Here is a 14,416-nt window from a genome sequence, read left to right as displayed (position 1 = left end):
GGCCAGTAGGAAGCTTCAAATCACCGGTTGGAAGAGGCCATGAGAGCCATCCAGTCCAACCCCATGCCATGCAGGAAAAGCAAAATCAAAGTATACCAAATAGATATCCAGTTACAATCCAGGATAATATGGAATTGGAATTCTCTAGGTGGAAAAAGTATTCCAACAATTTAATAGAGTTACAAGGAACTCCCAGTGGCTCAATGGGTTAAACCTTTGTGCTGGCTGAACTGCTGACCAAAAAGTTGGCGGTTCGAATCCGGGGAGCGGAGTGAGCTCACGTCTATCAGGTCTAGCTTCCCATGTGGGGACATGAGGGAAGCCTAACACAGGATGGTAAAACATCAAACATCCAGGTGTCCTCTGGTCAACGTCCTTGCAGATAGCCAATTATCTCACACCAGAAGCAACTTGCAGTTTCTCAAGTCACTCCTGACATGAAAAGAAAAACAGAGTTATAATTCCTAAGGTTCGTTAGAAAAAAAAAATGTATCCATTTCACTTTCATGAAGCAGAAGTGAAAAAGGGAGAAAGGTAAGTCTCACGAAAACACAAAATGTTGCTTTTTTTATCACCTGCTCCTTTACATCGTGTTGAAAGTCCTCCATCTCAAAAGAGTTTCACAAGAAGCAGCAAGTGAAAAGGATTAAGCCTTTGATGGCATGTCCTGAGTTGCAAATAAAGATATATGTGGGTGTGATTTGTGTGTCGTGCATGTGAATACAGAGAAAGGAATATTTATTAGATGATGGCAACTGATAAATGTTCGGCTACAATACCTTCTGAAAATTAGATGCTTTTTCACTAATTAATATGTTGCCCCTCCACCCAGCAGTTGTACACATTTTCCGTGTTTTGTGGAAATACAATGAATGGCAGAAAGACACACAGTTCCTTGAAAGCAGAATCTGTTGGTTTAAGCACATGAGAAGTAATACACCGGTCACCAGACTCATGTGTTATGCATATTGCGAGTGACCACAGGATCCATGCAAGTTACAATTAGGAAGAGATGAGCTTAGAAAGAAGAAAACAAATACGTTTTCATATCGAGACTTCTCCCAAGGGACGGAAAAATAGGATCCTAGGCTGTAATTGGTAAGTGTGGAATAATTTCCTGGAAAAGGACTGATAGGATGGATATTTAAATAATACCTAAATACCCTGAAACTATGGTGGGGCACCAGCACACTTTGACAGAAAAAGCTACCTAAGCAACTCCCAGTAAAGAAGCAACTCCCAGGATTTCATAGCACTGCGATATGGGCATTAAATTTATTAATTTAAAAAGCGATTTATAATAAGGAATGTATGGGCAGCCCTCCACCCCAAACCCACTTTTGTATCTCTTTTTAATGCAGCTGCCACCACTCAAATAATATTGCTAACTGAAGTCTCATTTTTCAATTGATTGCTACCCTTATGTAAGATGAACTACAGATTTGCCTTTAGCTGTATGTATAAATGTAGTTCAAAATGGAGAATAGCGGTAGCTACTGAAAATAAGAAAAAGAGAGCATTTATTTTGCCAGTTGGAAAGAATGTGGCTGTCAGTTCAATGGCAATCTGTGCAGTTGTTAATGATGAGATAAAAAGTCACATGCAACCAAAAATCACATTGCAATTTTTAGAAAGTACTATCCTAATAGTCCATGGGCCATGTGTATAAGGGCAAAATAGTGTGCAAGTAGATTATGAATTTGCCCTCTGGAAACAATGGCAGCAATTGGAAGACAAATTGAAAATCATGGCAGTCATGAACGCCAGTTGACGTGGATGAAAGCCACACACCCCATCCAAGAAAACCAAAAGAAAAAGGCTATCTAAACATATGCCGGAATACAGTAATTAGTAAGAATAACATTCTTGTCAACAGTCCATTTTTACTTTTTAAGTGATCCCTCATTGTCCGGGTATTATTGTCTTCCAGGTGCAGTGTCCTTTCGGTGGATATGTAGTAATTCTTGACCCACATTTTCTTCCACAGTGAGGACATTGGTTTCCAGGTGTAATGCGGTCCAGGTCAGGGTTGGCTTGACGCACCTTCCTCTTGGCATGTTTCTCCCTTTTGCCCTCCATTCATGTCTCTTCAAATTCCACAGCATTACTGGTCACAGTCGACCTCCAGCTCAAGGGCCAGGGCTTCCCAGTTCTCGGTGCCTATGCCACAGTTTTTAAGGTGAGCTTTAAGCCCACCTTTAAATCTCTTCCTGTCCACCAACGTTCAATTTTCCGTTCTTGAGTTGGGAGTATAGTAACTGTTTTGGGAGACTGTGATTGAGCATTCAGACAATGTGGCCAGTCCAGCAAAGTTCATAGCGTAGGAGCATCACTTCAATGCTGGTGGTCTTTGCTTCTTCCAGCACACTGGCATTCATCCACCTGTCTTCCCAAGAGATTTGCAGGATTTTTCAGAGGCAACGCGGATGGAATCATTCCAGGAGTTCAGTGTGACGTCTGTAGATGGTCCACGTTTCGCAGGCGTATAACAGGAGGCCAAAAGCTTTATAAACAAGTAACTTGGTGTCCCTATGAATGTCCCGATCCTCGAACACTCTCTGCTTCATTTAGAAAAATCGTGCACTCAGGCAGTGTTGTATTACTGTGTCAACATTAGCTTTTGTGGAGAGGTGGCTGTCAAGGTAGTGAAAATGGTCAACTTTTTCTACCATTACCCCATTAAGCTGTAAGGTGGGCAGTTCATAGTTTACTGTTGAAAGACTACAAGAGTATTTTAGCAGTTGAACATATCAGTGCAGATGGCAATCAGTTCAGATACTAAAGCTGAGATAGGGAGGACGGAAACCATATAAAACGGCTGCTCAGATGATGCAAGAATTCAATTCCATCTTTGACTTCTCTGACAAGCTGGGCAACATAATAAAGGAAGGAACCCTCTGGCCAGCTGCATTTCATAGTAGCCAGGGCAAAGAAAACAACAACAGAAGGTAGAAGCATATTTCCTGGCTCAACAATTTCTTATTGTAATATTTTAAGGCTGCAATCTATGGAGATATCTTTTTTCCTGTAGGTCTGTTGGAGCCGTGTGCATCCTACTTTTGCTAGGACTGTCACAAGAGGTGGGAGCCATGCCCGTAAATGCCCACTTGCCCTTCTTTATCCTGGCGCTACTGCTGTGTGCCTATGTCTGCCATTCTCCTGTATCAGCTGCTACTGTCCATTTCAAGGAAGGGGAAAGTTGCTACAAACCAATGCCACACAGGATTCAAGGAGTCAGGTAAGGTGACAATCCCAGGTAACCCTGCTCCTCCTTATCCCTATAGTCCAGCCTAGATCTTACATCTGGCAACCTGCTCTGCCACACAGAGTGCACTGATGAGGAAAGAAAAGCCTCTTTTATCTTTGATATTTGGGGAGAAGAGAGCATTTTGCTAGGTACAGTTTGCCTAGCCAGTGACTTTTTTATTCGTGTCAGTCGCTTCTGGTATGAGAGAACTGGCTGTCTGCAAGGACGTTGCCCAGGGGATGCCCGGATGTTTTGATGTTTTTACCATCCTTGTGGGAGGCTTCTCTCATGTCCCCACATGGAGCTGGAGCTTATAGAGGGAGCTCATCTGCGCTCTCCCCGGATGGGATTCGAACCTGGCAGCTTCAGGTCAGCAACCCAACCTTCAAGTTACAAGGCTTTAATCCACTACACCACTGAGGGCTCCACCAGTGGCTTAGTTGTTGTTACCTGCTGTTAAGTTGACAATAACAGTTAACTCAGAGTGAAGTCGAATTTCCTTATTTGGGAGCTTTTAAACGGAGGCTGGATGGCCATCTGTCAGACGTGGCTTGGTTGTGTATTCCTGCATAACAGAACAGTGGTGGGCTGGATGGCTCTTGGAATCACTTCTCGCTCTATGATTCTAATTTGAATATGATTCTAATTTATTCCACTTCTTAAGATGGAGGAGGAAATGCTATGATCCTTGCCTGACTATAGAAAAAGTCTTACGTTCTCCATCCTGTTTCTCGCATCACAGAACTTACTCTCGTCCACATGAATACCTGAACATGTCAGAAATCCCCAAGAAGTGGGACTGGCGAAATGTGAACGGCGTCAATTACGCAAGTCCTACTCGCAACCAGGGTGTCCCACAGTTCTGTGGGTCTTGCTGGGCTCATGCTGCCACCAGCGCCCTGGCCGGTATGTGCCTGTCATTTTCCTATTGTGATTATCAGCTCCCTTGTTCCCAGCTCCCATGGAGCAGCAGTAGACCAAGTGTATCTGTAAGGCGCATGTATTCCTTAATGTGACCCATTCTCCCAACCACAATGATGTCCCAGATGTCTCCAGAGAACCATTAACCATTTCAAAAAGCTATTTTAGGAGCATCAGGATGCAGGTTTGAAGAAAAATGAACAGACGAAGGTCTAGAACAAATAAATTGCAAACCCTCTAAAGGTGTGCATCTTTGTAACAGGAATATACTGCAGGGGGAAATTTATGGAGTAAATGTTGCTCTGGGCATCCCGCCTCAGCCTTACAGTCTAATTAAGACATGACACAGAGAAAAAGCAGACGGCTGTGCGGGACAGCATGAAGTCCAGCAGATACTGCCTCTTCTTCTCTCCCTCCAAGACAAAGACAGTGGTAGTTGGAAAAGAGGAAGGGGGCTCATCTGCTTCTGGACATCAGCTTGATTCATTCCTCAGTTTTATGTTGTTGACGGAGACACATTCCAACAATTCCCTTCTATTTACCCCCCACCTTGAAACCATAGCCTTACCATTCCATGTGGTTCCACAGCCACTTGACAGGGATGCAAATGTATTTTTCTTTTCACTGCTGAGATGACATACACACAAAGGTGCACAGAGGTCACACTCAGAGTGGTTCCAGGTGAGACTTTCATCCTGCCGACACTTTGCCTCATTCACTGATATTTGTGGGAATGGTATTCCTGATTGTTAGAGGAATTAGCAAAGTGAATGTTGCTCCTAGCAAAGACCTTGCATCACTGGGGGGCGGGGGGAGTCCCTTAAACAGGGCAAATCCCAACATTTCCATCTTATGTAATTGAAATCAATTATCTGAGTGCAGAGCTCTGTGTAGCCTTATGTGACTTCCAGTGCCCTACAAGGAAGCTTGAAGAAGTTTCAGAGGGAAACAAACAAACCTTAGAGGAAAACTGGGGATAGATGGGCTATCAAATTGTCAGTTGAAAACAAATAATATCCTCAAACCATTGAAAATGAGAAAATTGGATAGTGTAGAATAGAGTGTTCTAGGCAAGGGTATGGTTTGAAAGAGGTGCATGTTCCACTCATTCTATTAGAACTGTAAGATATTACACAAACTGCAGAATATTGGAAATTTCTGTTCATGCCTTTAATCAACTGTTGTTTGCCTCCATTTCTCAGACCGCATCAACATCAAGAGAAAAGGGGCCTGGCCTTCTGCTTTTCTCTCAGTTCAGCATGTTGTGGATTGTTCTCGTGGTGGGTCTTGCAAGGGTGGAAACGAGATGCTCGTGTGGAGATATGCCCATCGCCATGGCATCCCGGATGAGACATGCAGCAATTATGTAGCTAAGGATCAAAGTAAGACATGGATTTCTGTTTTATTTTTCTACTCTATTATAAATTCTGTTTGCTAGTCAGAATTGTTTAAATCACAAATAATTAAAACAGAGAAGTACAGCATAATACAGAGAATGCATGTTGGAATTTGCAAACATTATGTGTCTGGCAAACACAGGAAAGGTGCCTGGCATTTCCACCTGGAAGAGGTCAAGGGTCTGACTCTGTAGCCCCGATTATGGCTGCTTTTTCAGATGCTTTTCAAATCTTTGAGTTTTTCCTTTTCGCCTTTTATTTCCCTCCTTTTGATGAAGGTGTATTGGGAGAATATAATACTTGCATTGGAAACTACATATTGAATGCAATCATATTAGAAATAGGAATAGGAAAATATGTAATCACAAGCAGATTGTGTGCATATAGCCCCAAAATACACGCTGCCTAGCAAATAACCGTCTCCCTATAAGCAGAGACCAAAGTTCACCTTAAGTGCCAGAGACATATGTCAAGTGTCAACAAGAATAGATAAGATAATGGACAAAAGACAAATTAAGGCTTTTGGGATGTCAAGATAAGACCTGGCGCCATGTAGGAGTGCTAATGACTCCCTAAAAGCTAGGATAAGGGGGAATTCTTCAATTAATGGGAACCTCAGAAAGCTTAGATAGGAATTCCTTAGATAAGGCCTAATGGAGGGTCAGAGGTCTTGAAAGTAGTCTATATTTTAGGAAAATGCAAAAGTAGCTTTTAGTAAAGTGCAAAATAAGACTTTTTTGACACTAATTGGTGATGGATAATGCCTATATGACGTAGGTAGATGGAGGCAAAAAAGGTATATAAGAACCTGTGTTTCTTTGTTCTGTACCTTTGCTTTCCTGATTACAGGAGAAGGTCCTTCCTATTGCTTATTCTCTCTGGCCACTGAGAATAAACGTCTTTTTCTACAGCAACCGGAACTCTCTTTGTCTCATTATCTCAAACCTTTGTCTGCCATTTCACTTTCTTCTTGGTTTACTTCATTTGCTGCAAATTGAATTCAAAATGGAAAAGTAGTTTGCTGGTAGAATACAGGGAAGGGCAAGATTCTGCCTCTTCCTTTTCTCTCTAGTACCTGTGGCCCGATTCCTGTATGAATTGAATAGGAGGGTGCTTAGGTATCTCTATGAATAAATAAAGAAATAAAAAAGGATTAAATCCAGATGACAGGAAGGCATTGCAGAATTTTATTTCACTCTTTTTTGTTACTAGATGAAAGGCAACTTTTCACGTCAGTCAAAGCTTTCTCTTACCAACCTTTTTGCAGAGTGCAAGAAGTTTACTAAATGTGGGACCTGTGTTATCTTCAACAAATGTTATGTGGTAAAGAACTACACCCGTTGGAAAGTGGGAGATTATGAATATATCAGTGGGCGAGAAGATATGATGAGAGAAATCTATGCAAATGGACCAATCAGGTAAGGAAATGAAGCCTTTATAGACAGTGACTAGGTTTTATTTATTTATCGTGTCAGAAACAAATTGAGAATACAGTTATAATGCGTACAAAAAACACAAACAAAGTTAAAAGCTTGGCATTGTACTAAATTTCCTTTGACCAGAAGCCGGCCACTTCGAGTGCCTCTGGTGTCATTGTTAGAAGGTGTATGTGGCAGGTCCATTGTGCATGTGGCAGGGCTCAGACTGCAGAGTAGTAAGTGGTCTGTGGTTTGCTCTTCTCCACACTCACATGTTGTGGACTCCACTTTGTAGCCCCATTTCCTAAGGTTAGCTCTGCATCTGGTGGTGCCAGAGCGCAGTCTGTTCAGCGCCTTGCATGTTGCCCAGCATTCTGTGTGCCCAGGCGGGAGTTTCTCATCTGGAATCAGGCACTGATTATAGTTCCAGATTTTAACCTGCCACTTTTGGACTCTCTCTTGCTGAGGTGTTCCTGTGAGTATCTCTACAATCTTATGAAGTTATTTCTTGATTTAAGACATTTGCTTGCTGACTGAAATCCGAACAGAGAATCGGCCAGATATGTCAATGCCTTGGTCCTTTCATTACAGGCTGCTACTTCCCAACGGATGTCAGGTGTTGCAGTACTGGCTAATTCTTCAGTGGTGTAGGGCGTAAACATCCTGTGATAATGCGGCATATCTCATTAAGAGCCACATCCACTGTTTTAATGTGGTGAGATGTATTCCACACTGGGCATATATATTCAGTAGCAGAGTAGCAAAGCGCAAGGGCAAATGTCTTCACTGTGTCTGGTTGTGATCCGCAGGTTGTGCCAGTCAGCTTTCATATGATATTATTTATAGCATTCACTTTTTGCTTGATATTCAAGCAGTGCTTCTTGTAAGTCATAGCATGGTCCAGAATAACTCCCAGGTATTTTGGTGTGCTGCAATGCTCCAGTGGGATTTCTTCCCAGGTAATCCTCAAAATTCATGTCTGTTCTTAAGATGAAAAGCCACGTCTGCATTTTAGATAGATTAGGAATCAGCTGGTTTTCCCTGTATTAGTTAGTAAGAGCACCTAAAGCTTCAGAGAGCTTCTGTTTAACCATTTCAAAGCTCCCTGCTTGGGTTGTGATGGCACAATCGTCAACATAGATGAAACTCTCTGTCCCTTCTGGCAGTGGCTGGTCATTTCTGTAAATATTAAACATTTATGGAGCAAGCACACTCTTCTATTTCTGCCATCTGCTTCTCTGGCCCTGGAACTCAACAAAAAAACTTCTGTTTTGTAGCAGATTTCCTATGAAGCAGGTGAGGTGATAATCCTTTGTGATAGTACTGTATACATTTTTTGACAGTAGCATAAGCTGCTGACAGGTCTATGAAGACAGCTCCTGTAATCTGCTGTCTTTCAAAACCATCTGAGTCAGGTCCAGCACTTGTGATGTGCAGCTTTTCCCTTTCCTCAGACTAGCTTGCTCTGGGATCATAAATTGATCTATTTTTTTTCACAATTCTGGGCAGGATAAGTCTCTCCAGAGCTTTAAAAAGATGGCTCAACAAGAACATTGGTCTATAGTTTTATTGATTGTTATGGTCTGCCTCGTTTCAAAATGGCTATGACTCTTGCTTTCCTTCAGATTTTAGGGATCTGACAGGATGCAGATCTTGTGACTAGATAATACCATATTTCTTCAATTTTGAGACACAATTGATTGTAAGACGCACTATAATTTCAGTACAAGTAACATACCAGACCAGACTACTCCACAATACTGTAACTAATGTATCATAAATTGACAAAAACAACAATTATGAAAAACCAGCATGCACAGATGAAACTATTTGACTCACACCATCATTGTCATTGGTAATAATGACAATTCTGAATGGAGTGCCTACAAATTATTAGAAGGTATCAAAAAGGAAATTAGCATAGAGTAATAAAGCTGGGTTATGAAAACATTTTTATAGTTATATCTAACTACAGAGGTATTTTTTTTAAAAAATGACAGTAACTTTCTGCAGAGCAGTTTTTTCTATAGGCAAGTCATTTTGGTGTAACCTCCACTGAGGGTTTGTATTGTTTACATGCTGTGGTGACACCACTGTTTCAGACTCTTCACTCTGTTGATTGAATGAGTCTGAATTTGTTTCATGTCTCGAGCAGAAGAAGATTGGCTAATAGTTCATTTCTTCCATTTCATTTCTTCTAGTGAGTGGTGAATCCCACTACAGAAAGAAATTAAAACAGGCTGAACCAAAATTATTGCTTTCTTTTATGAAGATGAGGAATCAGTGATGGTAGTATACATGCTATTTTGTGGCACAAAATTAAGTCTAGTTGTGTCCAACTCTGGGGGTTGGTGCTTATCTCCATTTCTAAGCCAAAGAGCCAGCATTGTCCTCAGACACCTCAAGGTTGGCATGACTGCATGGAGCGCTGTTACCTTCCCACCAAAGCAGTACCTATTGATCTACTCACATTTGCATGTTTTCAAATTGCTAGGTTGGCAGAAACTGAGGCTAATAGTGGGAGCTCACCCTGCTCCCCGGATTTGAACCACCGACCTTTCAGTCAGCAAGTTCAGCAGCTCAGCGGTTTAACCCGCTGTGCCATCAGGGGCTCCTTAACCTGAAGGTAGTGCCACTTTCTGGCACCATCTTCAGGTTAATGGGGGGCTTTGTTACATGGCCTTGGAGTGTGGTTACAAGCCTGTAAGATTATATTTCTTACCATGAATTTCAATGTTATGAGATCATCAAGATATGATTCTTTATTTCGGCGGCACTAGAGCATACATTTAATCTCAGCAGCATCTTTAAAATTGCATTTTGTTGTTTTTAAACAGCTGTTCAATTATGCAGACTCCAAAGCTGGATGAATACACAGGAGGCATTTTTACTGAATACAATGAGACAGCAATGGCAAACCACGTTGTCAGCGTTTCTGGCTGGGGAGTAGAAAACGGAATCGAATACTGGATTGTCCGCAACTCTTGGGGAGAGCCCTGGGTAAGATAGGCAATGGAAACACAAATGAGATGAGTGTGTGGCTCTTTAAGGATTTAGTTGGTTGAATGGAGTCTATGATGGGTGTGAATAAGATGAACACGATTCCATCAAAGGGGATGCAAGAGGGAGGCATAACCTTTTCAGTCTTGCGCAGCATGGATAGAGATGGCTGAGTCCAAAATGACATCTGTCATGCATGTAAATGTATGGACACATATAGACTTAGGATATTGCCAGGGCTATTAAAGTGGAAAATAACACTGTAGGATAGTGTGAAAGAACCCTAGAATATGAGGAGAGTCATACTGACTCCAAACTGTAAATTGTGCATTTCTGGTTCAGAGAAATAAACTATGGGGGGTTTACTTCATTATGATTTGTTCTTCCCAGAAATAATAATAATAATAATAATAATAATAATAATAATAATAACAACAACAACAACAACAACAACAACAACAACTTTAGTTTTGTATCCTGCCTGCATCTCCCCAAAGGAACTCGGTGCAGATACATGGGGACCTGATCAACATAAGAAGCCTTTTAGCAATATTTAATATTCAAAAAATCAAATATCACACTTTGCAGAATCATTCCAGTGACTGAAAGCATTTGTACAAATTATGTTAGTATGCAGAATGTGAAGCCTTTGATGACTGGACTAGCTTGATATGATTTGAGGCCATGAAGCCATATGCAATTCCCCACTCCACTCCCACATGTTACAGTAGCAGTAAAGAGGTTGAAATCAAAATAAGGACATTCATTGACAAGTCCTCAGTGCATCACTGGATGAGATTAGGTTATAACCTGTGAGAAAGGACATGCGACACACCTTTGTTGATCACTAATGTGAAGGATCCCAGGACCAGTTGCTAAACACCAATGGAAACTTACCTATCATTGCAAGAAGTGGTCCATGTTTTTATGCACTTTTGCATTCCAGATTTCTGAACAATGCAAATTTCACTGGTGCAACTGCTTCCTGGGGTTTTGTTTCTTTGGGAAAAGGTCCTTGGAGACTGTTGATATGTAGTTTATTCATGGATGTATAAAGCTTGGTCATAAAGGGAGGCTCACATCTTAAAACACACCAAAACATACCCTGCTTACCACCATATTTCTAGGGAAACTGTCATGTTCCAGGTAGCTCTTACCCAATGACCCTAGGGAAGTAAAGGTAAAGGTTTCCCCTGACGTTAAGTCCAGTCATGTCTGACTCCGGGGGTTGGTGCTCATCTCCATTTCTAAGACTAAGAGCCGGCATTGTCCGTAGACTCCTCCAAGGTCATGTGGCTGGCATGACTGCATGGAGCGCCGTTACCTTCCCGCCGGACCGGTACCTATTGATCTACTCACATTGGCATTTCATAGGTTGGCAATGACCCTAGCAGAGTTTTATCGAACACAGGATGAGCCAAAGCCAGACTTACTTAAATTGAGAACAAAAGTCTTAAGTCTTTCAACGGTCTGGCTAGTGAAAACAGAAATACAGCACACAGCTAGGGTTGCACAAATCAAAGTCAAAAGTCAAATTAAGGCTGAGAATACTACGAAGCCAGTTCAGGAGCAAGACTAGCCAAGTTTGCAGTCCAAAAGTCAGATGCCAAAAGTTCAAGATTCAAGATTGCAAACCGTACTCAGAGTTCTGAAGTTGAGCCAGATGGTTAAGGGTCAAAGCAATGTCCAAGTCCATATGTTAAATCCAAGAAGGTTGACCAAGATTCAAATGTTAAGATCCAAGACAAGTTTACAAGAGCAGTGGAGTTGCAGGAACAAGGTTAGGATCCGACATTCTAAACCAGGGTAACAGCCAAGGTCCAAGATACGAAGGTACTATGCCATCTGTTACCAAACAGCTGTCTCTTACAGACCCTTTATTTAACCAGAGATTTCTACTCATTTATTCAAGCCAGTTCAGATCATCACAGAGGCCTGTGATGCATTCCTCAAAGGGAAAGGTCATCTTGACCCCTTCCACAAGCTGAATCAGATTAACTCCTTCCAAGCACCAAGCAGCAGCCAAATCAAGCCAGACTAACTGCTGGCCATGACATGAAGCACCACCAGAAAATTGGTTACCCCTTGTCTAAATCTCTTAGGAAGCATGTCTGGCCTCCAAACAAATAGCCCAACAGAGAGCTGCTGTTCTAGCAGTGGAATATTCCACCAGATACATGGGAATGATGGGATATTGGTTCACTGCCCTCATGCCTCTCACTAATCAGCTGTCGTACTATGTAGTTCTGTGTCTACCCATAAACACCCAAAAATCACACCCTAACCACCTGCATCCTTCAGGAAAAACCCAGAACAGTACAATTACTTCTTGATGCACAAATGTTTTTAATTCAATTACCTTTTCGTACACAAGAATTTTTAAAGAAGTGTCATAACAAGTTGCTTCTACTTGAGCTCCTTCCAATATGCTTTTACCAATTAATATCTTGCAGGGGGAACGCGGCTGGTTTAGAATTGTGACGAGTGCATATAAAAATGGAAAAGGCAATAACTTCAACTTGGGTGTGGAAGAAGACTGCAGTTATGGAGACCCCATCATACCTTGAACCTGCAGTTGAGCTGTCTTTGCATGCATGTCTTCTGAAAGAAATGTTCTTTTTCTTTCCTTAAGTAAGATTAGCTTTTCAGCTGTGCAAATAGCAATACTATAATAGCTTAGAGACACATGATTGTTTAGTTGCCTTTTACACGTCCAGTGTAAGCTCATTTCCACCCCAATCTTTTTTCTATATGCTTTCCAAATATAGCTCTTTTGCATTTCATGAGTCTCTGTCTCTTTGTTGGTTGGAAAGAGATAGAAAGGTACAGAGTCTGAAAGAATATGCTTAGAACTACCAGCATCATCCTAATCTATGAGCTGTTTGATAGTATAATACACTAACTGGGATTGTGGTGGTACCGTCTTCCTTAGAGAATTTTAAATAGAGATAGGATGGCCATCTGTTGGGTGTGCTTTGAGGGCTTTTTAATAGTGTCAGAATTGAATTGAGAACATACTGCAAGATGCTTGTGATCTAAGAGAATTGGCTATCAACATTGTCCAAGGAACACTTGGATGTGTTACCATCCTGCTGGAAGGCTTCTCTCATCTCCCCACCTGGGAAGCTAGGGCTGACAGACAGGAGCTCATATATATATGCAGTAGAGTCTCACTTATCCAACATAAACGGGCCGGCAGAACGTTGGATAAGCGAATATGTTGGATAATAAGGAGAGATTAAGAAAAAGCCTAATAAACATCAAAATAGGTTATGATTTTACAAATTAAGCACCAAAACATCATTTTATACAACAAATTTGACAGAAAAAGTAGTTCAATACGCAGTAATGCTATGTAGTAATTACTGTATTTATGAATTTAGCACCAAAATATCACGATGCATTGAAAACAGACTACAAAAATGCGTTGGATAATCCAGAACGTTGGATAAGTGGGTGTTGGATAAGTGAGACTCTACTGTGTGTGTATATATATACACACACACACATACATACATATATACATACACACACACACACACACACACACACACACACACAAATAGCTATATGTAGGCCAGAATGCTTTTTAGGTGACACACACATATATGTGCCTTGAAGTCATAATATATGGTGACTTTGTAGAATTCATTGGGGTTTTTTAGGCAAGGAATACCCAGGAACTGATTTCGGTAATTCCTTCTTCTGAAATGTAACAGTGAAATGTAACACTGGGGTGAACTTTATTTATGTATCCAGTAATTGCAGAACAGTCTCTCCAACATTTCTTTGCATAAAGACCCATGTACAACTTCCAACTGGATGCCACCACAATCTTCTGGCTACCATTTTGCAGATGTACAGAGACATTCCTTTCCTTGGCCTCCAACAGGACTGCACAACATACAATCAGTGGGCCATTTGCAGGATTTCAGATGGCCTGTGAAAATGTAAAAGAAAATATAGATGTAAGAAGTTTTTTGTCTATGCACAATTTGTGCTTGATGTTACCTCGTGCCTTCACCTAGTAACTATTGTGCACATCATGTAACTTGGCAGGTGGGTTTCCACTACACACACTCTTCTGTTTGTCACACGAACCACGGCAACCAACCACAGTTGGTCTGAGAGGAGTAAGCATAGTTGTATCTTTTTGCTGTTTTCAGTCATTATTGGCACTGAGCAGGGACAAAGTGAGTGCAACCATGTGCCAATACAGCTGATGCCTGCTATGTGATGAGCAGCTATGACACAAGTTCTCCTTTCCAGTTTGTTGCGTGGCTGTCTGACAAGTTACATGCGTGTCTGGTGCTTTCTCCAAGGTCAGACACTCAGTTCAATATGTCTTTGTATGTGAGCAACTGCTGTGGAGATGCTGGTAGTTTGGTTCTAACATTCCGCTTTTCATAATATGGTTTATTGGCAAAATAATA

At 41.4% G+C, this 14,416-nt stretch overlaps 1 protein-coding gene across 1 annotated transcript; it reads left to right on the top strand.

Moving 5' to 3' along the window:
* The first annotated feature begins 2,799 nt into the window (after positions 1-2,799).
* Positions 2,800-12,769, top strand: LOC100559751 (cathepsin Z). The gene is made up of 7 exons (XM_003227321.4): positions 2,800-2,948; positions 3,032-3,238; positions 3,990-4,153; positions 5,371-5,550; positions 6,833-6,983; positions 9,821-9,983; positions 12,437-12,769. Exons 1-7 carry the CDS (start codon positions 2,827-2,829, stop codon positions 12,548-12,550), a joined length of 1,101 nt encoding a protein of 366 aa, XP_003227369.2. The 5' UTR covers positions 2,800-2,826; the 3' UTR covers positions 12,551-12,769.
* Positions 12,770-14,416: the final 1,647 nt, after the last annotated feature.

Source organism: Anolis carolinensis, chromosome 4 (genome assembly GCF_035594765.1).
Source record: "Anolis carolinensis isolate JA03-04 chromosome 4, rAnoCar3.1.pri, whole genome shotgun sequence".
Classification (NCBI taxonomy): domain Eukaryota; kingdom Metazoa; phylum Chordata; class Lepidosauria; order Squamata; family Dactyloidae; genus Anolis; species Anolis carolinensis.
This window is presented reverse-complemented; position numbering and strand designations above follow the sequence as displayed.

Excerpts from the sequence above, each read along its gene's own strand:
- LOC100559751 (XM_003227321.4), top strand. The coding sequence starts at position 2,827 with ATGATGCAAGAATTCAATTCCATCTTTGACTTCTCTGACAAGCTGGGC. Across the intron at positions 3,239-3,989 it reads CACAGGATTCAAGGAGTCAG|AACTTACTCTCGTCCACATG; the intron begins GTAAGGTGACAA and ends CTCGCATCACAG. Across the intron at positions 4,154-5,370 it reads TGCCACCAGCGCCCTGGCCG|ACCGCATCAACATCAAGAGA; the intron begins GTATGTGCCTGT and ends TCCATTTCTCAG.